This window comes from Nasonia vitripennis, chromosome 2, assembly GCF_009193385.2.
Source record: "Nasonia vitripennis strain AsymCx chromosome 2, Nvit_psr_1.1, whole genome shotgun sequence".
Taxonomy (NCBI): domain Eukaryota; kingdom Metazoa; phylum Arthropoda; class Insecta; order Hymenoptera; family Pteromalidae; genus Nasonia; species Nasonia vitripennis.
In genome coordinates, this window is record NC_045758.1 from 19,754,887 (window position 1) to 19,780,157 (window position 25,271).

The 25,271-nt window shown below is 36.8% G+C and overlaps 3 protein-coding genes and 1 long non-coding RNA gene across 6 annotated transcripts in view; 2 read left to right on the forward strand and 2 right to left on the reverse strand.

The window, feature by feature from the left end:
- Positions 1–25,028, reverse strand: part of LOC100120618 (heat shock protein DDB_G0288861) — a 116,616-nt gene extending 91,588 nt beyond the window's left edge. For 2 of the 3 annotated variants that reach the window (XM_031923798.1, XM_031923797.1), the window contains exons 1-2: positions 24,669–25,027; positions 24,048–24,564 (exon numbers count right to left, since the gene is read on the reverse strand). In XM_031923798.1, coding sequence (XP_031779658.1) covers positions 24,048–24,564; positions 24,669–24,991 — 840 coding nt within the window. In that variant the 5' untranslated portion in view covers positions 24,992–25,027. Of the gene's footprint in view, positions 1–24,047; positions 24,565–24,668 lie in introns of all 3 variants that reach the window. The other variant, XM_031923799.1, reaches the window with a different exon arrangement.
- SP73 (serine protease 73) lies at positions 10,801–18,265 on the forward strand. The gene is made up of 7 exons (NM_001172619.1): positions 10,801–10,872; positions 11,686–11,759; positions 11,832–11,926; positions 16,329–16,470; positions 17,026–17,139; positions 17,235–17,384; positions 17,468–18,265. The coding sequence occupies exons 1-7, from the start codon at positions 10,824–10,826 to the stop codon at positions 17,618–17,620; spliced, it is 777 nt and encodes a 258-aa protein (NP_001166090.1). The 5' UTR covers positions 10,801–10,823; the 3' UTR covers positions 17,621–18,265.
- Positions 11,796–14,698, reverse strand: LOC116738518. The gene is made up of 2 exons (XR_004344642.1): positions 13,414–14,698; positions 11,796–13,340 (listed from the first exon to the last, which is right to left on the reverse strand). It is a non-coding gene; the product is annotated as an uncharacterized LOC116738518 (long non-coding RNA).
- Positions 20,094–22,382, forward strand: SP72 (serine protease 72). The gene is made up of 7 exons (NM_001172618.1): positions 20,094–20,173; positions 20,261–20,334; positions 20,417–20,511; positions 20,907–21,048; positions 21,127–21,240; positions 21,545–21,697; positions 21,793–22,382. Exons 1-7 carry the CDS (start codon positions 20,125–20,127, stop codon positions 21,934–21,936), a joined length of 771 nt encoding a protein of 256 aa, NP_001166089.1. The 5' UTR covers positions 20,094–20,124; the 3' UTR covers positions 21,937–22,382.
- Positions 25,029–25,271: the final 243 nt, after the last annotated feature.

The following is a 25,271-nucleotide window of genomic DNA, read 5'->3' on the forward strand; positions in this document are numbered from 1 at the left end:
GAAATAGCCGAACTAGCTCTGAATTCGGAGCGCGAGCAGCTATAGAGGATGCGAGAAAGAGAGAGAGAGAGAGAGAGAGAGAGAGAGAGAGAGAGAGAGAGAGGGCAAGTCTATTTAGTGCGGGCTGTCAGCTATGTCAACATTATTATACCGCAAATTCTCCGGGGAGCAGAGCTCGGGTACAGACACGCGTCGCGCGGCGTTGGCCGTAATAGCCAAGTAACGAGGGCGAATGGATCACAGAGAAAGAGAGAGAGAGAGAGAGAGAGAGAGAGAGAGAGAGAGAGAGAGAGAGAGGGAGAGAGGGAGAGAGAAGTGCTTTTTTAAAATATGAATAACGCGTGCTGCTGATACACATCGAGAAAACGCGACGGCTAATGTCCTACTCCGAGCCATTAAGCTCGTCCTCGTAAACTGACTATATAGTATTGCGTTTTTCGCTTTCATGCACAGCATTAAATCCTATTGAATAAAGAGCACTCGCGAGTTATTTTGCAACAATGGCGCGTGTACACGAAACGTTTTCCTCGGAGGCAGCGGCAGGGACTCCAAACAGTGGATTTCCTGCTACGAAATTGGTTACTTGCCGAACCTCGCGACTCCCGCGACAATAGCATTGTCGAGAGCCGGCGTTTGCTGAACCTTCGAGTCGAGAGATCCGAGGAGCCCCGAAAATAAAGAAAGGAAGCTCCGTGTTTTCGGCTAATAATAATGATCCGCAAAAACTTTTTTGCGCTCACGCTACTTCTGCAAGAGCTAGTATAGCCTTATTCTCGAATCGGCTGTTCCGCAGAGCGGTGAAACGAGACGCGATGTCCCCGTAAATTGCTGCACGCTGAGACGAGGGAGAAAAAATGGAGGAGGAAAAGACTCGCTCGGCGAAGGGCTGGCCGGCCAGCCAATTAGCTTTTGGAGGGCTCTCGATATAGAATTGCAGCGGCGACTCGCTCTTGTCTCGGCGATCCGAGCACGGAGTGTACAACGCAGCTCCGGAACTGCGAATACCACTTGATGTCATGCTACAACAGCGGACAGATTCAATTCGTCGCCTTCGATTGGCTTTACAATTCATTTAAAAAATATTGTCTCGCGCGAAGAAAGACTCTCGCTGTCGGTACGCGCTCGCGTCGTGATGGCCGTCGGTAAAGAAGCTCCCGCGCTTCGTGCGGGGCGGAAACCTCGGGGGCGGCCTACCGGGGTGGTTTATCGCAGGAGGGAGTTTACCGCGCGTCCCATCGGCCACGAAGGCAGAGATCTGGTCGCGCCGCCAGCTTGCGACGCGGAGCGGCGTGCTAGCCCGCAAACGCAGCCGGAGTTGCTGCCTCGTCGGCGCTGACATGGTGCTGCGCGAAAGCGACGATGAATATGCATCACAGCGGCGGCGAGCTCTCGGGGTCGCAGGAGTGGGCGGTTGGTGAGAACGACAGAGGAAAGAAAGCAGTGCGATGAAAGAGCGGGCGAAAAGGCTCATTGCACCTCGCACGCGTGAATGGAGGCTCAGGCGCCGCTGCGGCGTATACATAGAGTGCGCAGTCGAGAAGAGGCCAACGCTCGCCGAGGGCCTCGAGCAGTCGAGTGGGCTTGAGAGAACCAGTGCACTAACAAATTCCTCGATTCAAAAGCGTGCCAAGCCTTTCTCGGCCGCACTTTTCCGGAAAATTCAGCGCCCGCGGCCATGAACTTTCGATGACCAGCGCCTCTCGAAGGACTATGGCCTGGCCGCACCTGCGCGGCCCGCAAAGCAAAAGCTCTCTCTCTCTCTCTCTCTCTCTCTCTCTCTCTCTCTCTCTCTCTCTCTCTCTCTCTCTGTCACACACACACACACACACACACACACACACACACACACAGAAACTCTGCGCGTGCAAGTACACGTTTGCGCTTTCTCTGTTCGAAGGCAGCAAAGAGAAAAGAGAACATTTTCGGACGACAAGTGCCACGAGAGGCTTTGTTGCATTTTCGGGATTACGCCAGAGGACGTTGAACCCACAGGCGCCACTATATAGGCGTTCGAGCGGCATTGGCTGCGCACTTTATGTACACAGCTATATACTCTCTCCCAGCTATTGCCCCCGCTACCGCCGCGCCACCCCCGATGCCTCTGCGTGCGAATTTTCAACTGACATTTGTCCCCTTATCGCCAGTTTCCTCTCTCTCTCTCTCTCTCTCTCTCTCTCTCTCTCTCTCTCGTTTCCTCTTTACTTCGCGAGTCTGCTTCCGCTCCTCGGCGTCGCCCTGAGCTCGGCTCGAGACTCGATTCGCTATTCAATTCTTAATCGAATCCGCTGCGGATAAATAGAACTAAGAGGCATTCTTTTGCGCCGGACAGAGATGAAAACACACATGTTGTGTCGTACAGAAAACTTACTTTGTCTTTTTCGTTTATCATAATATAAGCTTCATCGTAACTTATCGTAATTCAAAGTACGTATTTTGTTAATTTTTCTTTGCTGATTGTAGCAAAACAACTGGATTATTTATTTGGCCTTTGGAAGTAGTTATAAGATTTTCAGTTCTGTCAAAACACGTATTAGTGAAGTTTGATCCATGTGGTTTTAGAAAATGTCCCTATGAATCTTCGTGTATGTATATGTTATGTAATTGTATAGTTATAGTAGAGTCACTCATAAATCAGGCTGCTATTCTGAACGTGTTTCCTATAAGTTTAGCCGATTATAATGGCTTCGACATAGTGAGCACGCTTTTGTGCAAAACGGTAAAGAGCTATAGGTATACGGTGGTGCGCGAGCTCTTTTATGAAAAAAAAATCAATGTATCATTAAACATTTTGTTAATCAAATAGAGGCATTTTACCCAAAATAAATATCTAAATTTCTTATATAAATAATCTAACTCTACGGTAATTGAATTAAAAATTTGGTATATGGGGAATTCTACACGGGAAAAACGCCATTTTCTGGTTGGAGAAACCGAAAAAAAACAAATGTTGGGGCACGCGCCCGCAACTTTTTTTTCTTATTGTACATGTTTAGAACAATGCAAAACCACGTTCCAACATCGAAACAGTGCCTTGTGACACTGTTTTCTAGGCCCTTCAAATTCGTCAAAAAATAGCCATTGTTTAACGGCATGTACCTAATGCAAGAGGGCACAAGCAAAAAATGTATTACGGTAGAATGAAGGAACTGGAAAAAAGCTTCAATTTAAAAAAAAATGCGTTGAAAATGCTTCATTTGGTCCCAAGTTACCCCTGGTAGAAAATTTGCCCCATATCTGAGCAGAATCTGCCGAATTTTATGCTGGGTAGCCAGAATATCTTGGAGAATCTGGGCAAAATCTACTCCCAGTAGCGACGGTACTCGGCCAGAATCTGGTGGCGAGCAAAATAATAGTAAGCATTTTGAGGTTATACGCTAATTAAAACGAGTTTTCTCCTGGAGTTTTGATAGAATTTAAAACATAATTAGTCGAAACTCGTTATTCGGGGGTTTTTGAGGTCGCAGAACACGAATATCGTGACGGCAACGCTCCCCGAGGTACCTGATGCCCGGGGTGGCCAGTATCAACGTCGTCTCTTGGAGTTTCATGGAAAATTAATAACATATTTCGTCGAGACTTGCTGATTGGAGGTTTTTGAGGTCGTAGAACTCGAATATCGTAACGGCAACGCACCCCGAGGTACATGGTGCCCAGGGTGGCCAGTATCAACGTCGTCCCCGAGAGTTTTACAGGAAATTAATAACATGATTTGTCGAAACTCGTTACTCGGCAGTTTATGAGATCGTTGCACACAAATATAGCGACGGCAACGCTTTTCGCGGTACCTGGTGCCCAGGGTGGCCAGTATTAACGTCATCCTCTAGAGTTTCACGAGAAATTAATAACATATTTGGTTGAGTTGACTCGTTACTCGGGGGTTTTCGAGGTTGCTGAACACTAATATGGCAACGACAAGGTCTTTTGTGGTACCTGGTGCCCAGAATAAACAGTATCAACGTCGTCTCCTAGAATTATTTTAAGTAGAACATCATATACATGTTCCGTGGCCCGATAAATCCCTGAGTAACGTATTTCATTCAATTACTATCAAATTCCCACAAAACTCTAAGAGACGACGCACTATGGGCGATTTCAGGAAAAGTATTGTCAAAATCAAATTGCGCCTCTCAGGAAAGTGCTAGGGACCTAATTTTTTTTTTAAATGAAGGTTGTACTTCTCAGATATGGGGAAAAATATCAGAATATTGTTTTCTGATGATGTCGAGCCGGGGCACCTATGAAAAGTACGACATTTTAAGAAAACGATATTTTAGCTACTTGTTAATGCATTAATATGCCATAAAAATGCATTTTAAAATAATTGGGAATTTTTTATACAATCATATACTATTTTTTTAATTAATGAATGATTTTTTCAGTTTCAAAAATTTCATTCTGTAGCATGAAAGATTTCAAAGTTAACACACATAAAATTGTTGATAAAATAAAATATTATTATGCTCACCACATATAACGTACATAAATTGTTATATATATACATATACATATATATATATATATATATAAAATTATGTAACCTAGACTATTGCATTACATGTTAACGCTATAGTATTTACACGTTATATAGTAACAATTAGCTACGAAATAATAACTATGCGATATAAGTACCACTTACCATTACTTTATATAGATAATATCAGATAATAGGAAATATTAGGATATAACAAAAAATACTAATAGTCAAAATTATATAAATTTTTCTGTCATTATTTACAATTATTTGTGTTTTTTATATATTCTAAAAGAATTTTGTTTTTGTTTAATTTCTTAATTATTATTGATTGTTATTAATTTATATTTAATTTTTATTTGGAAATGGATATAGTGATAAGTGATCTTATTTGTTATTATTTTTAATTATTTGTCATTAGTTTTTCAAATGTTATCGTAGTGTACAGAGTATATGGAGTTCATGCTCAACTTTCTAAAATGATTTTTCTCTTTGTAATATTTAATACTGTCATGTTTTGATCATTTAAATATTATGAATGTACACAAAAATATATTATATAATATTTATATTATTTTTATATGCATTCATAATAATTTCATATTTATCGAAAATTGACATTATTTAAATATTACAATAAGAAAAATCATTTTAAAAAATTGCGCATAAAATCTATATACTCTATGCACTACTTTAACAGAAGACGTTGTTTCCCATAACTTATTAAAGAATATATATTTATGTAAATCCTAGTTTTGAAAAACAAGCAAATGTTATTTTTCACAAGGTGTTGTTTTTTACAAAGTATTATTGTTTACAAAGTGTTATTTTTAAAAAGCAAGTGTTATTTCAGTTACGAAATTGTTCAAACGGTAAGTTTTAAAATATTGAAAAATTAGAATCTGTCGCCAAAGATAGTAAAAGAAAATGATTCTGTGGCTCAAAAGCAAAATGACTTGAAATTATTATTACAAACAAAAAATAAATAAATTTGCTAATATCTAAAAACTACAAAAAATTGATTAAAGTCGTTTTGCCGTAAATCCACAGAATTAGGCTAAGTTTTTGATAAAACTCATTATTGTGGCATTTTTTCGATAAATTTCTGTGGCATACGATAAATACTTACTTAAAATAATTAAATAAAATAAGATCAGAGTTTCATCACAGCATAAATTCTGACAAATTAATGCACATCTTTCCAAAAATATATTATGTTGTTTTTTTTTTATTAAAATTAGGTGCAAAAATTATGAGAATAAATCGTGAGTGATATCATATAATTACTTTTACACAAAAAAAAGACAAAAACGAAGTAATGCCAAAATTTCTATTTTAAAAAAGATACGCAAATTAAAAAATTCATCTTAAAAATTTTTCCTTGCAGAAGGCTAGAATGCATTTTTTTTTCGGCATACTCCCTGTATATGTTACATTTATTGAAGATCATACACGCTATTCACAAAATCATATATCGTTATAATTCATAAGATGGGCGGACGAAAAAGAAAAAATAAGCATAATAGAGGACGACCAAGAAAAGTCAGAAGAGGTTCCAATGGTGGAAGATATAATATCAGATTACTCTATATCTACTAAATATAGACGAACAAGAGAGGTATGTGGCTTCGCCCAAAATGATGTTGAAATTTTAGAAATAGCCTTAAGTCTTGCAAAGAAGTTCACCGTAGATGATACTGATTTATCCAATGGAACGCAAAATGAGAATAATCAACAGTGTGAGTCAAATATATTGAAACATACAGCTGCAGCATTTTATTTAGAGTAAAACTTGAATAAAAATTCTTACATAAGTTTATCTAAAGATTGTAAAATGAGAAATGCTCCCATTTATCCCTGCTATTCAGGAATTTCCAAAGCTTTGTCCGAATGTCTACCAAACGGTTACGATATTTCCGAGGTACAGATTATGGTATCCATGCAGGAGATGTTAAATAAAACTAGTGAGCGACTTTGCAATGCAGTTGCTTTGGATTGGAGTGTCAACGACTTGATTGATCTAACGCTTTTTGTAACTGTAGGGTTCGATAGTTCTTCAGGCCATAAAAATGTATATAAAAAATGTAAGGATGCTGTAAATAAAAGCGAAGCTTCCGAGCAGTCCCTCTTCGTTACAAGCTTCATTATCATTAAAATAATCTCTAATAAGTCTGATGGAAAATCATGGATCAATCCAATTCCTCAAAGTAAAGTGCAAACCATTGAGAATTGCATTCGAAAAAGAAACAGATGATTCGACCATATGTGAATACAATCGATTAGAAAATGAAATAAAGAATCTCAGTTCTTATAAATTTAGTTTGTCCAATGGAAAAAACATTTGCGTTTCTTATGAAGTTACACTCTTTTTGATGGCAAATGTTTAAATGTAATAGTGGGAAATAGAGCAACCAGTAGATGTCCAATTTGTAAGATAACGTCTCATCAGTTTGGAGAATTTGGCAATAATTTCACTCCTGTTGCTGAATCACTGAAGTATGGTTTGGGATTATTGCACGCGGAAATTAATACATTTGAGCATCTCCTAAACATTTCTTATAGAATGCCATTCAAAACGTGGGATATTCGAGAACCGCTAAAAGGTGCGTCTATAATAATTATGTGCATGATGTTTTAATTTAGAGCCTTAAGCAACTACCTCATTAATCAATAAATGCTATTAATGTTTTTTATTAATTTATACATTCTACGATTTTCAGAGCGACATCAAATTCGAAAAGCGATGTGCAGAAAAAAGTTTTCATTAATTTCGGAGTTAGAGTGAACCAAGTATTACAAGGCCATGGAACAACAAATACTGGAAATATAGCTCGTAGATGTTTTGAAGATCCGAAAAAATTGGCAAGGTCATTGGAAATTAATGAAGATTTGGTTAAAAATATTGTAACTATATTAACTTTAATTAAATGCAAAAAGGAGCTTAAATTAGACGAGTTAGAAAGGTTCTATATAAATACATATCAACTGTACTACAATACGTATCCATAGTGTCGAATGAATCCAATGCTTCATAAAATTTTAATGCATGGGTGTCAAATTGCCAGGCAATTTCCTATGCCTTTAGCATACTATGCCGAAGATGCTAACGAGTCTTGGCATAAGTTTTATCGCAGAAATAGGACAGAAGACTCCAGACAGACAAATAGATTAGCACTAATTACGGATGTATTTAACAGAGCAGTGCATATGAGTGACCCAAAACTATCTTTGATGTTCACAGGCAATCGAATAAAATTAGCTAAGAAGCACATATTCTTTCAAAATGCACAGGTATTGAACTCTATAAAAGAAACGTAAGTTTATTTACGAATTTAATTTTGTCATGAGCTCAGAATTATGATTTCATCCTCAATCTATTTTATAGGCATATTATGAACGAAGAAGAGTGTGAAGAAGAAAACCAGAACATAAGTGATGATGAAAGTAATATGACTTATGATAATTCTGATGAAGAATCTATAATGTAATTATTATGAAATAATAGAAGGTTATCATATTAATTGGAAATGGAATACTTATGTCACATAGTTATTATTTCGTTGCTAATTGTTACTATATAACGTGTAAATACTATAGCGTTAACATGTAATGTAATAGTCTAGGTTACATAATTATATATATATATATATATATATATATATATATATATATAACAATTTATGTACGTTATATGTGGTGAGCATAATAATATTTTATTTTATCAACAATTTTATGTGTGTTAACTTTAAAATCTTTCATGCTACAGAATGAAACTTCTCAGATTTAAAATTCCTGTAGGTTAGAATACTTTAAAGTAACATATTTTCTTGTTTATATAGTGCCGTATTATTAGAATATAATATTCGAAGCTAATCAAATTAGAGGTCCATGATTTATTATAATTTTAAGTCCCGGATTCACATTTCTTAGTACAATAGGTCGAAATAGATGAATTTTTAGGTTATGTAGGTAAAAAAATCATTCATTAATTAAAAAAATAGTATATGATTGTATAAAAAATTCCCAATTATTTTAAAATGCATTTTTATGGCATAATGCATTAACAAGTAGCTAAAATATCGTTTTCTTAAAACGTCGTACTTTTCATAGGTGCCCCGGCTCGACATCATCAGAAAACAATATTCTGATATTTTTCCCCATATCTGAGAAGTACAACCTTCATTTAAAAAAAAAATTAGGTCCCTAGCACTTTCCTGAGAGGCGCAATTTGATTTTGACAATACTTTTCCTGAAATCGCCCATAGTGCGACGTTGATACTATTCACCCTGGGCACCAGGTACCTCGGGGTGCGTTACCGTTACGATATTCGAGTTCTACGATCTCAAAAACCCCCAATCAGCAAGCCTCGACGAAATATGTTATTAATTTTCCATGAAACTCCAGGAGACGACGTTGATACTGCCTACCCTGGGCATCAGGTACCTCGGAGAGCGTTACGATATTCGTATTCTGCGACCTCGAAAACCCCTAATTAACGAGTCTTGACGAAATTTGTCGTTAATATTACGTGAAACTCTAGGAGGCGACGTTGATACTGGCCATCCCGGGCACCAGGTACCTCAGAGAGCGTTGCCGTTACGATATTCGTATTCTGCGACCTCGAAAACCCCCGAGTAAAGAGTCTCGACGAATTATGTTGTTAATTTTCCGTGAAACTCTAGGAGACGATGTTGATACTGCACACCCTGGGCACCAGGTACCTCGAAGAGTGTTGCCGTCACGACATTCGTATTCAGCGACCTCGAAAACCCCCGAGTAACAAGTTTGGACTAATTATGTTACAAATTCTAACAAAACTCCAGGTGACGACATTAATACTGTCTACCACGGGCACCAGATACTTCTGAGAGTATTCCCGTCGCGATATTCATGTTCAGCGACCCCAAAAACCTCTGAATAACAAAACTGGACTCATTTCCATCAATATTTACGAAGTTCTTATTTATTGTAGGATATACACTTTTATAATTTAAGGTTAGGGGCTCTTTATAAAATTAATTTCCCGGCCAGATTCTGGCCGTATCTGCCAAAATCTGTGCAGATTCTTCGAAAATTTCTGCGCAGAAAATGTTTTCAGACCTGCCCAAAAGATAGTTTCGTGGCCAGATCATCCAGCCAATTTTCTACCAGGGACGCACAATTGAAAATGCGGAAAAATCATGAAAATTGCAGGATTTTTCAAAGTCAAGAAATTTGTATCTTTTTTCATGATTTTTTCACACTTTCGATTGTGCGTAACTTGGGACCAAATCAAGCATTTTTTTAAATTGAAGCTTTTTTCCAGTTCCTTCATTCTACCGTAATACATTTTTTGCTTGTGCCCTTATGCATTAGGTACATGCCGTTAAACAATGGCTATTTATTGACGAATTTGAAGGTCCTACAAAACAGTGTCACACGGCACTGTTTCGATGTTGGAACGTGGTTTTGCATTGTTCTAAACATGCACAATAAGAAAAAAAGTTGCGGGCGCGTGCCCCAACATTTGTTTTTTTTCGGTTTCTCCAACCTGAAAATGGCATTTTTCCCGTGTAGAATTCCTCATATGCCAACGGTTCGCCAACTGATGCTGAGTGTTTCTTCCAGGATATTGTTACTTTTATAGATACTTTAATAAATTACAAATAATTGACTGACTCATGCATACAGCTATTGACATATATTTTTTTGTTGAACAATTTTGATTGCTCATATACTGTGAAGAATTAAAATTTAATGATTATGATGAATATTTTATATAATGCATATAAGTTTCTGCAACAGTTTAACCACCATACCGCGGCCAAAAACAAACAACTTGCACACAAAACAAAACATAAAAAAGTCTTGTGCATACTTATAAAAAAAGACATGAAAAATTTGTTATGTTTGTTATAAACTGATATTAAATAATCGATATCTAAAGACTACAATTCTGTCCATATTTATAAAATATTATCACGAGAAATTAATTTTATTTATTGCGAAACCGATTAGTTTTCTGCTAGTAAAACCAACTGTATATATTTAACAAAAATATCATTGCTATTATCATTCATTCATTAAATTAATTTATACATTCCATTTTAATCAAAATTATTTTTTTGGCACATTTTATTGAAATCATAAAACCAGAACCACATCAAATTCAAATTATAAATTATAAATATATAGAAAATATACTTTTTTCGAGATCAATTCGAAATTCTGTAAAAGTAGAATTATTTACTTAACTTATCTTAACGTGACTAATGAAATTACTGTCAATAAGTCAACGTAGTCTTACCGAGGCATGTATAAAATCTACCACGAGTGAGTCATCAAACAGTGTTTGTCCTCGTAGTGAGTACGATGGCGTTCTCTTGGGCTTTCCTCTTATATGTTCTTCTTGTGATTCAAGGTATTACATTACTTAATTGCTTTCATAATTATTATTATTTGTATTATTGTTCTTAAAAATATGTGCGGATAGTATTAATTGTAAAATGGTTGTATTGCAAATTATAATTTATCTTACAAATATTTAGAAATGTTATATTATTGTTATATGCAAAAATAATAATAATAAATTTAACTATTTCATCCTTTAATTTTTTCTAAACTATACGTGTATTGTTGCACGTATATTCTCATTTATGTCAGAAATCTGACGTAGTGTATAAACTGACGTCAAATGAGTTTTAGGGAATCACTGATGTATATAGCCCGTTAAGGTTGAACGTGTTATTGTGTACATTCGTTTTGCGCGATTTCAGTACGCAGTGGAAACGTTTTTTTCTTCATACCCACGAATTTTAATTTTTGCGTACATGTTTTGTACCAAAAATAAAAAGCATTATCGAAAATCTCAGAGCTAGAAGAACGCATTTTTTTTCAATATTCAGAGTCCTCATATTGCCTAAATTATTTCCTGAATTATTTTAGACTATATGAAAGCAAAAAAAATGACTGTTGCGCAGATTATAACTTGCATTATACAAAAGTTGGAATATATTTTTCATGAAGAAAACCAAAGCAGAGGAAAAAATCATTTAATTGAATAAATTGATAAATTAATGCTCCGGTGCAATAAGTTTTAAAAGCATAACGAATATTAAATTTGTAATGTGAATGTAATGTAATCTCTTGCGATTATTTAGTAGGTCAGTAAAACTTAGCAGGAAATGGGGAAATTATTTTTATTTTTCAATGTTTGATTTGTAAAAACGATTAGGATCTCAAGCGTTTTCAAGACAAAAAAGGATTGTGAAAGGCGTGGATGCTAAACTTGGAGAATTTCCTTATCAGGTAAAAATATACTTAGCATACAAACAAAAACAGAAGTGTGTTTTGTCATGGTTTATTAAAATGATTGAACAGGTTTCAATACAAAATGCAGACAGCAATTATCATCACTGCGGTGGAATAATTATAGACCAATATCATGTGCTCACTGCGGGTCATTGCTTGGATGGGTAATTTAATTCATATTAGTATTCTTGAAAACTTACTATATTAACGTTTCCAAACCATCACATAGATTTGTAATGCAATAACAAAACTTGAGAAGAAAAAATGAAATTGATCAGCATATATGGTTAAATCTTAATTTCTCAAAATTCATTTAAATTTTTAGAACTGAATTAGAATTATACGTTATTTAAACTCAATTTATCGTGAGCAAAAATAGAAAGGGCCTATTATTATGAAAACAGATATCAAATACAATTAATAAAAAGGCATTAAAACTAAGAATAATATGTAATCTATAAAAATAAAACTTTTAACCAAAGTAAAAGGGTTAGGCGAGTTTGATGCATAATGTAACGTAATAGCGTTATTTTATTTGCAACGAAATTACAGATTATGAAAGAACTGAGATCAATAAAAAAGTCAGGTTTATGACAATATTATATTTTAATCATAATATAGCAAACAGAAAATTGTTGTATTCAATTAAGGGGATGTTGTCGCTAAAAACACTGTTTTTCTATTGCATATAACTTTTTAAATAAAGCCTGTAATGAAAAACCAAGCTTGTAGCGCTCTTAGGTTTAATAAATCATTCTACCAAGGTATTGTGTATGTATAGAGTAAACTTAGAGAAAGTGCAAAGATGTTTACTCAAATATAGGTTTATTTAGAATGACAGTTATTATTTACAATCGATAATATGAAGTTGCATGAAAAACAATAGAACTTAAAAAGAACGTTAATTGAAATATATTACATTTCCTCCCACCTTTATAAAGATTTCTTGAATTATCATAGTGGAGAGTCAATTTTAGCTACTTTTACTTTGTTGAAAATGTCACTAGGTTTTGGAATAGGACATTCATCTATTATTATACGTGGATTCAATGTCGGTTTATAATTGCCAGTTATACGAATATCACCATTTTTTTTTAATAACGACGTGTGTAGGCGAAGCCCACTCGGAAAAATCGACTTTTTTGTAAAATCCAGACGCAAGTTTAGCGTCAACTGCTTTAGAATATTTGTCACGCAACGCATATGCTATATCTTGAGCACGAGCAAAAACAGGAGAAGTTCCCAGGTTTAAAATATACCTTAACTGGAGGCCCAGTAAATTTTCCAGCTATTTCGCTGAAAACTTCAATGTACCTGGTCAAAAGTTGATCCAGCTGTGTTTGTTGATCACGAGTTAATGAAGATGGAAGAGTAGAAAGTTCATTAACCTTGATTGGAGAAAAGAGTTCGGTCCAATCAATTCCGTGACTGAATTGTGCGATCCATTCACGACCAAATAAGTAATCGTAAGAGCCTTGAATAACGGAGACTGAAAGTTGACGAGATGTAGACGAGATGTAGTTGACCGATGCAGTTGAGATGATGTTGCGAGTAACTCATGAATTTCTTAGAAGTTGGCTGCAATTTAAAATTGGGTTTGAGGTTACGAAGTGTATCGCTACCTATGAAAGCACTTAAAGTATTTTCTTACCACAAGAATCAATAATGTGGATTTCTTTGACTGCGTTGAAACATTTCAATGTGTCTATTTGTTGTGCAGGCTCTTCAGAACTTTGTATTTGAGAAGTAGAAAGTGAAGATGAAGCTCTGCAAACTTTCGCTTTGTGCCCATGTTTTTTGCATTTATGACGCTTAGAAGTACGAAATGGACACGCATTGCGTTTGTGACGTTCTCCGCATTCAAAACAAGCGTACTACTGACCTTGTTGTTCGCCATGATCTTGCTTCCGAGAAGCACTGCGCGATGTATGCAAAGCATTCCGTTTATGCTTGAAATGCGTCGTTGAATAAGATAGTGCATGTATCTTATTAGAAGTAGAGGTAACCTCATCCGCTGTTTGACGAGTTGATTCCAATGTATGTGCTATTTCATTAGCGTCCTTAAACGCGCATATTACGATCGGTGAGACCATGTAGGAGCTGCTCAATCAGCATACTGTTGAGAAATGTGTCGTATTCGCAGAACGTTGCTCCTTGTTTTAATCGTCGTGAGAAATTAGCAATGGATTCATTTTGTAGTTGTACAATTTGTCGGTACTTAACACTTTCTGCATATTTATTTTTCTCGACGTCAAAATGCGCAAATAAAACAGTGCGAATTTGTTGATACGTGCGACTTTCTGGTGTATCAGGAGCAACAAGAATTTTCAGAGCATTATTAAGTTCTGCACCCATATATACTCGACCGAAATTACCATATTCTTCTTCCTAAATTTTACTCAGTTGTAATGCCCACTCGAATCTCTTGAAATAATCGTCGACTGTCATTCCGTCGGACAAACGATATTCTTGATACTTGAACGGAGGAGCTTTGGGTTGAACTTGAGAACTAGATTCAGGCTGGTTTATAACAGAAGTGGTAACTTGTGGAATATCAATCCTCATAGCATCCGCCAACGCCTTTGTCAATCGTCACAGCAGCAATCAATGCAGTAGAAGGTTCCTCTACGTCCGACATGGTTATGTTGACTTTGTAATGAAAATATGCACTTTTCACTATTTCTCTCTGCGTGTTATTGTAGTAGAATATAGAAAATCAAGTAATTGGCGTATTTTCGAAACCAATTCTGACACCAAAATATTGTGTATGTAAAGAGTAAACTTAGATAAACTGCAAATATGTTTACTCAAAGATAAGTTTATTTTGAATGACAGTTATTATTTACAATCAATAACATGAAGTTACATAAAAAACAATAGAATTTAAAAAGAACGTTAATTGAAATATACTACACAAGGGAAATTTCGATCGGTCATTTAGTTTTTCTAAAATCTTGGAAATACGAACAGATGTTTACGCGTACTAATGCGATTGCAGCGCCGACCTTAAAATCTAATTTTACGTAAAACTTTTTAAATAAAGCTTGCAAATGAAAAACCGAGTCTGTAGCGGCGTAGTGTTTAAGTTTAATGAATCGTTTTATCGAAAGAAATTTTCGATCAAAAAGTTTGGAAATACAAAATACCTCGTGTCAGATTTGCGAAGCTTTAGCGCCGACATCCCCTTAAGGGCTAAGTCGAATGATTGCTAACTTAAACTTAAGCAATATATCGATCAATTACAAATGACTCTCGATACTTGCTACGTGACTTACCATGCCCGTTTCATTTTGTTCATAGGTGAACAACTGAAATATTCTTTTTGTGTGTCAGAATGTAATATCAAATTTATTAATATTTAACTTCGACTGTAGTGTAATCTACATTGGAAATCCATAAGATTATATTAAAAGAAGAATTTTATAAGTGTATGTACAAAAATAAAATATGCAAAAAGTTACTGATAGACAGCATAATAAATAAAATAAGTATCGGTCGTTGTTTATAATTAATCGATATATTGCTTAAGTTTAAGTTAGTAATAATTCGACTCAGCCTTTAATATGACACAATAATTTTCTGTTTGCTACATTATGATTAAAATAAAATTGTTATAAAACTGACTTTTTTTTGTCTCAGTTCTTTTATAATCTGTAATTTCGTTGCAAATAAAATAACGCTATCATTTTACATTATGACATTGTCATGCATGACATAACACGGAATGCATCAAACTCGCCTAACTCTTTTACTCTGGTTAAAAGTTTTATTTTTATAGAGATCGGCCATGGTTTGTACACCTACACAACATAAACTAAGGAGCACACCACCTAGACCTCGTCATCAGCCACCCTCTAGACGCCACCCTCGAATATATTTTACACCTAGACAATATAAACTACGGGGCGTTAAAAAATAAAATCACATCAGTAGTTTGTATACGTGGGAAAGCAATCAAGTGGCGCATATATCCTATACAACGGTACTTTTGCCATATGCATCTAAATTTACGGTCTTAATACTAGCCGTATGTGGCTAACTTCATAGTCTTAACATCTATTGGGCTGAAGAATCCCAAGATGATTAGAGCAGGTTTGTTTACTGACATACTCGTTTGTTATAAAAAAAGCTGCTTTCTTGCCAATACATCGATTAGAAATCATAGTTAAAGATACACAATATGATTATATTCCAAAAAATTTAGATACAATAATGTGAATATTTGTATTTTATAATTGAAAATTTGAGAAGCCAATATAGAAGTATATAGTGTTGCGGCGCTGCAGGTTCGTCTGCTTCTGGAACTTGCCTTCATGGCGCTACCGTGCCACTTGATTTCCTTTTTTATTCGTATAAGATTTATTGATATCTTTATTTTAAGATATGATATTTACAGACTCTAATGCTCGTTGTTTTTTTAAACTGTGGGAATAGATCGTAATCTCTACGAGCAGTTTTCTTTTAAGAAATCTTTTTTTTTTAATATCATATTTATTAAAGCTCTCAACGTTTTCACAATATTTAAAAAAGTATTATAATTAGAATCCTAATTACTAATTTTTATAGATTTTTAGCAGAAGATTTTCAAGTTATAAGTGGAACAACTGATTTGAGAAAACCAACTTTCAAGAATTACGCTGCTGAAATACACGTACCCAAAACATATGACCAACAAGATTCCTGGAAAGATGACATCGCTATATTAAAAGTAAGTTTCTGTTAAATATGTTAAGTTTATAACAGTAGAATCGAACATAAATAATTTCAATTCAGTTAGGGAAAACTTTAAGTCAGCTGCTTGATGTTTTTTCATAGTCCAGTAAATACTTCGCGGACGTTATTTTAAATTTATCATAGCAAAAGTTTCCTAACATACAATAAAACTCCTATAATTATTGATTATGCACGCGACATATAATTTACAGTAGCTTTATTTACCTGTCACCCGTCAGTATAGACAACAGAACGGTCTCCTATAATTCTATTAAAATTGCCGAAACCATTTACTTTTTTCTTCTTTGAATAAAGAATGTCCATGAATGTTTGATTTCAATAAATCTTTCATATTTTTCCTTAACTTAATATTGTATAATATAAGTATTGTTCTGATGTTTAAAAATGTTTAAGGACCTTTTATTCATTAGAAACAAATACTATTCCATCCCCTATAATTTGTTACTTGGTGCGATCTGTGCGCACACGTGATTCTTGCACTTGCATTTTCATCATCCTTGGCATATTATAATAATTAATATCAACATAGGTGTCGCAGCCTTTCATTTTTAATGATTTGGTCGGACCTGCTTATTTACCAAGAAAAAATGAAGAAGTAAGAGCTTCTACGCCAGCTACAGTGCCAGGCTTCGGAAGAACTTCTGTAAGCTCAGTATTTTTTATCAATGAAAATTTATCTTTTACGCTTAATAAATTTATCTTTTATTTTGATAACTACCATTAATTTTATTATTTTAGGAACACGATCAGACTTCAAAGGTATTAAAAAAGACTACAATAAATATTGAAGATCTATCATTCTGCAATGAACAGTACAAGAAAAGCAAACTGAACTTCAGAGATACACAAATATGCGCATACAGCTCAGAACATAAAGGAATATGCAAGGTATAGTGTTGTACAGAGTACAACATTTTAATTGAAAAATAACAAATATCAAGATTATAATCACAAATATTCTTATGCCTTAGGGCGATTCGGGCGGACCTCTAATTGTCAGCGGTAAAGTCGTTGGAATTACAAGTTTTACAAATGCAGGATGTGCTGATTCTAGTTATCCTTCAGTGTTTACAAAAATCTCAAAATATATTGACTGGATAAATTCTTATGTTCAAAATTCATGACAAATAGCACCTAGTCCGATCTTATGTTTTATAATTATTGACGAGAATTTTAATTCTATTTTTTCTGTGACATTGCCGCATTACGATAGTATACGTTTTTATAAAACACCTATGGTTTCTATTTAAAAAAGAAAATATTCTGTACCCATGACAACCCACCAAAATCTACAAGTAATTATTAATGTTTTATTGAATCATTTAGTAAGGTACTCTGTACATTATTGTCGTACAATATAATTTCTGAATTTACTTTCTTTAGCTTTAATAATTTATGTATGATATGTGATAAAATTTCACACAAACCGAACCATTCTTATGCTTGTTTTACTGCGCAAATTTTATTAGTATTTCATTTTAAAAGAGTGTAAAGTTACTAAAAAAATTTTAAAAACTTTTACTCCCATTTTACAAATGTATCTGTATATTTATGATTAAAAACGATATCCAAAACTTTAAAAAACCAAAGCACATATATGAAAACATGCTATTAATATGTAAAAGCTTGATTTACCCTCTACTTGTTAAGTACTTATACTCATTATACACAATTTTACCGTGGGCGAAGATAACAAATTTAAGAACCTGTTAAATACATAAATATATGATAATGTACATTAAATAAATTCTATATTTTTAAATTAAAAATTCTGTTCAAAATTATTAATACAAATTACAAATCACATAAAAATATGGGCAAAATCAATCACGAAAATTCAAAAAATTATAGAAAAATTCAATAGTAAAGTGGGCTTTTTTAGACCAAGAGTGGAGTTTGCAGTACAAGTTAAAGCGAATTAGCCCAAGCCAAAGCCGAGCCGAAGGCGTTATAAGTAAAATAGATTAATTAAATTTGATTAAGTAGATAGGAAACAGGAAATGGAAAACTAATCTTTATCACGTTGCACATAATAAAGCATTATTGTTATTCTTATTATCTTCATACAGTTAGTTAACTATTTTTAGTATATTTAATGTAATCTACTGTCATAAAACATTTCTACAACACTATAAAATAAAATAATATTTCAAAATATTATGTTAGTCAAGCATATTCTAAATAATCGGCAAGAAAAAATGTACTGATATCACTTGAAGCTAATTACCTCAATAATTTATTGCATGCACAAATTTACAAACATTTACACAGATTAGTACATTTGTTAATTACTTTAGTGTCAGAATTTCTTTCATTGTGAATTAGATTTTTTTATCGTTTGTCAATGAACCATGAAGAAACTTATAAGGTTAAATGCCCAATACATAGACAGATTCTGAGGAAATTTTAGATGCTCATTTATTTCGCACGGATAAATTGCGAAGTATCAAAATCCTGTAACACCAACGTTTAGCCTACTCAATTAACTTTCTTTTAAATAAAAACCGAACCTCAAACAATCAGTTTTTGCAATAAAAATAAATTTTGAAGAGTGGCATTAAATCACGGTATAGTTGGACATCGTTTGACACGGTTGAATCAGTACTTGTACGCGGTCTTAGCCCCAATAGTTGGACATTATGATTAAGGGGTCCAGCCTGGGTTAAATCCTGCAAAAAAACAACAAAATATTCGTCCGATACAATTTTTTTCTTTTTACGTATACAACCTATGGATAATAAAATTTATTAATATTTTTTAGAAATGTCTTTCATTATGTCTGAGGCGGCATATTTAAGGTACATTTTAAGCCCGGGTAGAGTGAAGAAGACAGTCGAGATCTTTCACAAAGCCGTGGCAAGAGACTAAAAACACTTATTTATATAGTAAAATGTCATGGATTTTGGTCAGTAATTTGATATTGTATGTATATGATAATTCTCAGTAGAAATAGTATATAGTATCAATATTTACAGTAGATATTTTTTGTTTTTTAATTTACGTAAGAAGAAAATATTTTATTGGACGAATATTTTGTTGTTTTTTTTTGTAGGATTTAATCCAGGCTGGACCCCTTAAACGTGTCTAACTACTGCTTTATGGAAATCGCGTTTTCGGTAAAGTTGGACAATACTGGCAAAAATTGCTTTTATGGGACTCGAGAGCAGTCTTTCAAATCATCCTTGAGAATTGATTTTTGTTAAAATGTTATTGAAATCATAGCAAACATTCGAGTGTCCAAGTATAGGTCTAAATTTTCATTTTGTCCAAGTATTGGGCATTTTACCTTAATATATAATATAGCATTATCTTAACAATAGATATACTTGCTGTGTAATAATCCATTATTTACTAATTTTACTTTTTTATTAACTAATATTATAATATTATATGTTATTGAACTCTAGCAAATATTAAAAATGCTAAAACACTGATTTTGATCAAGAAATTGTAGTATATGAACTACATATCATTCTTCATAGTAAAAGAGAGATATCTATAAAAGATTGAATCTTAAAATCTTATCAAAGCAAATTCTTTGGTCGATTAAAGTAGGAAGTACGATATGGTATAAAAGCAGCCCATTTCGTAAATATCGCAGTTTTGTTTTGCGCTACATCTTGACATCATGCTGAAGTCCGGTTTGATTTTGTTAAATTTATTTGCCGCCATTCAAGGTAAATTATATAGTGGTTTACAGTTTTTTTATATTTATTATTTCCCCTTCCAGTATTTACTAAAAAGTTTTTTTTGAACGTCTATAGGCAGGGTAATCGAAAATGATAACACCCGTATTGTGAATGGAGAAAATGTCAGCCTTGGCGAAATCCCTTACCAGGTGCAAATCAAGTGTTTACATATTTAATTAGTTTGTGTCTTTATAAATCTGGAGCCTTTAAGCCTATACTTTATATATCTAGGTATCTTTACAACGAAAAGTAGATAACTTTCACTTCTGTGGTGGATCTGTTCTGAATAAAAACTACATCATCACAGCAGCCCATTGTGTTTCCGGGTAAGAAAATAGAGAGTCTATTTCAATTAAATTTTTTTGCCACGATTAGGTATATACAGACAAAATAACTAATTTAATAGCATAACGGATAATAAAAATCAAATCACGGAAAACCACGACATATTTTCCGTTATATAGTTCTCATTTGAATATAGGTATAAAAAAATGTGTTAACGCACGCTTCAAACTTTGTGAAACGAGTAAATCATAAACAATTTCATAACAAAGGAAAACTATGTCGTGGTTTTTCTTATTTATTACGTGAGCAAATCGTTAGTTGTTTTTTCGTCTGTGTATTTTGGCAAGATACTTTAATTTCGGACCTCCTTTTATATAATATTTTTTATTTCAAATATAGAGTGTGCTTTTAAATTGTAATTTTTTTTTTTTTTTAGTACTAATCCCGAAACTATCCAAGTCATTGTCGGCACTCTCAACTTAGATGACCCACAAGCAGTTTACTTTGCATCAAAAATAACCGTGCACGAAGCTTATTCGCCTTCTAATTCATACAAAAACGACATTGCCTTGATCAAGGTAAATATTATTCAAACTTTGATTATTTTGAACATTTCTTGTATTTGTTTGCTTAATTGAATGAAAATTGAATTATAGGTTCAATCTCCAATCAAATTCAGCAAGACAGTATCCACTGTTATTTTACCGAAAGCTAACGCTGTCATTGATGCTGATAAGCATGCTGTGGTTTCTGGCTATGGTCATTTATACGTAAGTAATACAACAACATTTTTTGCTAATTGTTACAAACGGTTTACAAGTAAGAACGAGTAAGTAAAGGATCAACTTATTTGGTTATAAATAAATTAATATTTCAAGTCAAAATCAAAGCACTCTAGATAAGAACTTTAGTTTTGAATTTTTATTATTATTTATATATGTAGTTTTTTTACCCGAAGAACTATCAGAAATACCCGAAACGTTGTAGTGGAAGCTGAGGAAAGAAAATTGTTTGGCGCATTTTCCATGAATATTATCTCGACGTTCATTTTACTTGAAAAATATACTTTTACAGCAAAATGGCCCTACACCAAAAGATTTGCAAAAAGTTGGAGTATTGATAGCTGACCAACAATACTGCAACAATGTTTACACGAAGTTGGGCGAAAAAGTTCACGAGACTCACATTTGTGCTCATGATCCCGTCGTCGAACATGGATCGTGCCAGGTATGAGTTATTGTCTCGCGAGTTATTCTATGATGAAAATAACTAATAATGCGTCAATACTTGAAACTAACGATGCGTGTATTATTTGTGCTCAGGGAGACTCTGGTGGTCCTCTGACTGTTGATGGAGTTTTGGTTGGACTTGTTTCTTGGGCTCTTGGCTGTGCTCAAGTCAACTACCCTACAGTTTTCACAAGGGTCTCTGAATACATCGATTGGATCGAAAGGAACAGTCAATAAGTGTACAGTTAATATTTTGCGAAGGTTCATTTCAACTTGGCCAGTGATTTTTATGAATATTAAATCACTGTCTGTCACATTTTTTACCACACCTTTTTACAATCATCAACAAACAAAATTAATAAGGCGCCTCTTAACCAATCTAAAATGTTTTTATCCCTATTTATCTATATCAGCACCTTTATCATATGGGTATGTCAAATAAAGTGAGAGCCATTAACACGTGTCAGATCGAACATGTATTTGTGACACACATTCACCACAAACATAGTTTCAAGAATAAATGAGACATTGAGTTTGGTGCATAAAATCTAAGAAATGATAATATATTCTGCTAACGTTGAGATTATATTTCTGTGATTAAATCTAGAGCAAAAGCAAAGCTCTTTATTTACTTGCAAAAAAAAAATAAATAAATAAATAAATAAAAATAACACCTGAATTGTGAAATGTCTCTAATTAAAATTCAGCCATTTGTATGGTCCACATTTATAATGATCATGAGAGAATTGAAAAGCTTTGAGAGGTTATTTACGAACGAAAGTTATTTTACAAATAATATGCATCCTTCATAAAAGGTATTCATTAATGGACATGCATCTGAAATTTGGCGCAGAAGCGTGCACGTTGGGGTGAGAAAGGGTAACGGGTCAGCTGGCGGCGCTAGGAGATCAATACGCCATACCAACGCACTACCGCCGGCTCACGTGTTGCTCTCATTTTGTGCTCATCTTTAAAAAATGCACCAGAATCCGAAATAGTTCAAGCGTTCTATTTTTTTAAATGGATTCGAAATGGATCAGTAGGACGGCCCCTATAGCACCTTAGCGACAGCCAGCACATCTCAAAATTTGCCGCGAAGCATAGCACAGTTCCAATTGTCTACTCTACAAAATGTGAGAACTCGGATTATGTTTTTGTGTACAGGTGGGTTTAATTAATGAGATCATTGTACAACTACGGGCAAATCTCGAAGTTTCAAAGTGAGCATCAGCTTTTAATGAAAATCATGCTGAAATTTGGGAACTTTCGTAGGAAATCGATGCGAATATGTCTGCAACATTTTGTGCGCACTTCAGTACGGGTACATTAGCCAATCGATACCATTGCTATCGCACCAAGACAGTTCAATGCACCCAGGAGGACTGTGCACAGATTTGCACAGATTTGCACGATTTGCGCGAAGAGTGTGAAAAAGCGAGCGTCGTGGCCGACGAAAGGACGGAATTTCTCACACTTCACAGACGTCGGTGTGTTTAATACATGTATGCGCCCGGGCTTATCAGGAGGGCGCGATCGCGGCACTGCGGGCGTTTAAAGTGCGCGGCGCTGATGAGCGATTCTATAGTTCAGTAGATCGCGCGCGGTTGAGCGTGTGGCGGGGGCAAAAAGGTGAATCGTGTGTATGAAAGAGGTGGCGCTGCCCGAGAGGAGAATGAAAGGCCGCCGCGGCATCTCCGTTCCCTCGCCGCTGCAGAGGAAAGAGAGACAGAGAAAGAAGCCTTTCCTCCGTAACCTCCCTTCCCCGCGAGCGGAAAAGTGCTCTTGCTCCGCGCCGGGGTTTTACCTACCCCTTCTTTCTCTCTGGACAAACTGAGGAGCAAGACTAGTCTCGCTCGGCTAGTCTCATCGCTGCTATTTACATTGCTAATGAATTTTCATTTTATACCGTTTCTCCAAGTGGCACGCGACGGCGGATGCCTGCCGCGCGGTCGCCTTCTCTCCAGCCTCTAGCTAGACGTTCCCTAAGCCTAACTTTTTCAGGCTCCCCGGCCGTGAACAATTGACTCGTATACATTTCGATGTTGATGTCGACGCTAATGAAACGCGATTTTCCTCTCACAAAGCTTATGAGCCTTGACTGCTCACGAATCCAAAGAAGGGGGCAACATTCCAACAATTAGGTCCACGGCTCTCGGTCTTCGGAAGTGCGAGGCGCTGGGCAACCGAGTACTTCAATGAGCATATAAGTATATAGTTCCGCGAGGCTCGAGAGAAGGAAAGGTCGACTCGAGGAAGCGGCGGAGCTCGAGGCCGGTCGATAGTCCCGATGCCCCGATGCCGCGGCCGCGGCGCGCGAGTAGATGAAGTCAGTGTCGGCTTGGACGTACCTGCTTGCGGAGCGAGGAGCCCCCCTCGTCGGCGTTGCGGTCGAAGCGCTCGAACTTGAAGCTGTTGCTGCGGTAGAGCTCGTTGTCGCTCTGCTGGCGGCGGCAGAGCCGGCGCGTGAGGGCCCGGGGCCGGCAGGGCGCGCACTCGCCGGCCAGCTGCCAGTGCAGGTGGAGCATGGCGAGCTCGGCGGTGCAGCGCGCCATGGCGCAGCCGGCCCGGCGCACGCGGCACTTGACGCGCTTGATGCGGCCCTCGAGGGCCCGGTGCGCGCAGGCCTGGCCCGCCGGGCACTCGCAGCTCGGCTTGGCCGCCTTGCTCGCCTTGCTAGCCCGACTCGTCTTGACCGTGTGCAGGCAGGGCCGCGCGTCCCGCTCGCAGTCGCAGACCTCGTCGTCGCCGTGCGGGCAGTGCGGGTGCTGGCCGGTGCCCGCGCTCAGGACCGCCGCCGTCGCCGCGCTCGACGTCGCGAACAGCGAGGACAGGCCCTGCGGCCGGCGCCTCGTGCCCGACTCGCCCCTGCAACGCGCAACCGCTCTGTAAGTACACGCGCCTCTCCTCCTCCTCGCAGTCCACTCGCAAATGACCTATCCTATATATATTCTATTTATGTATGGCATTACCTCCTGCTGACCCGCCGCGGCCGGTGGGGACAGGGCTGCGCGTCCGGGGGGCAGTCGCAGTTGGGCGCCGGGGGCCGCTGGCTCCTGCGCACCCGGATCAGCACCGGGTGCACCGGGCACGGCTGCACCTGGCAGCCGCACACGATCGTCTGGGGTCCCCGCGACCTGCGCCTGCCTCGCAGCTGCTCCCGCTGCTGCTCCCGCTGCTGCTCCCGCTGCTGCTCCTCCTGCGCCTGCTCGGCCACGTGCTGCGCAGCGCTGGACGCGGAAGCAGCGCCGCCGCGGCGACCGGCGCTCTGGACGCGCCTCCAGACCCGCTCCATTCCACGGCCGTTGTCCGACTGAGCTGCTCCGGAGAGATGAAGCTGCTGCTGCGCTGGGGCTGCGCCGCGGCGCCCCCTGTCTCCGAGGGCACATGCACTCGAAAGCGCGCCTTCGTGACAACTGACGCGCGATCGAACGGGAGGAGCGCGCGCACCCTCCGCCTCGCCGTCCCGCGATGCGGCCTCGGCAGCTGGCCGACTCATTCTACTTATGCCGCGACGAGTGCGAGAGGGACGATTTCGCCTTCGCAAGCTCCCAGGCGCGTCCGACCAGGCCCGG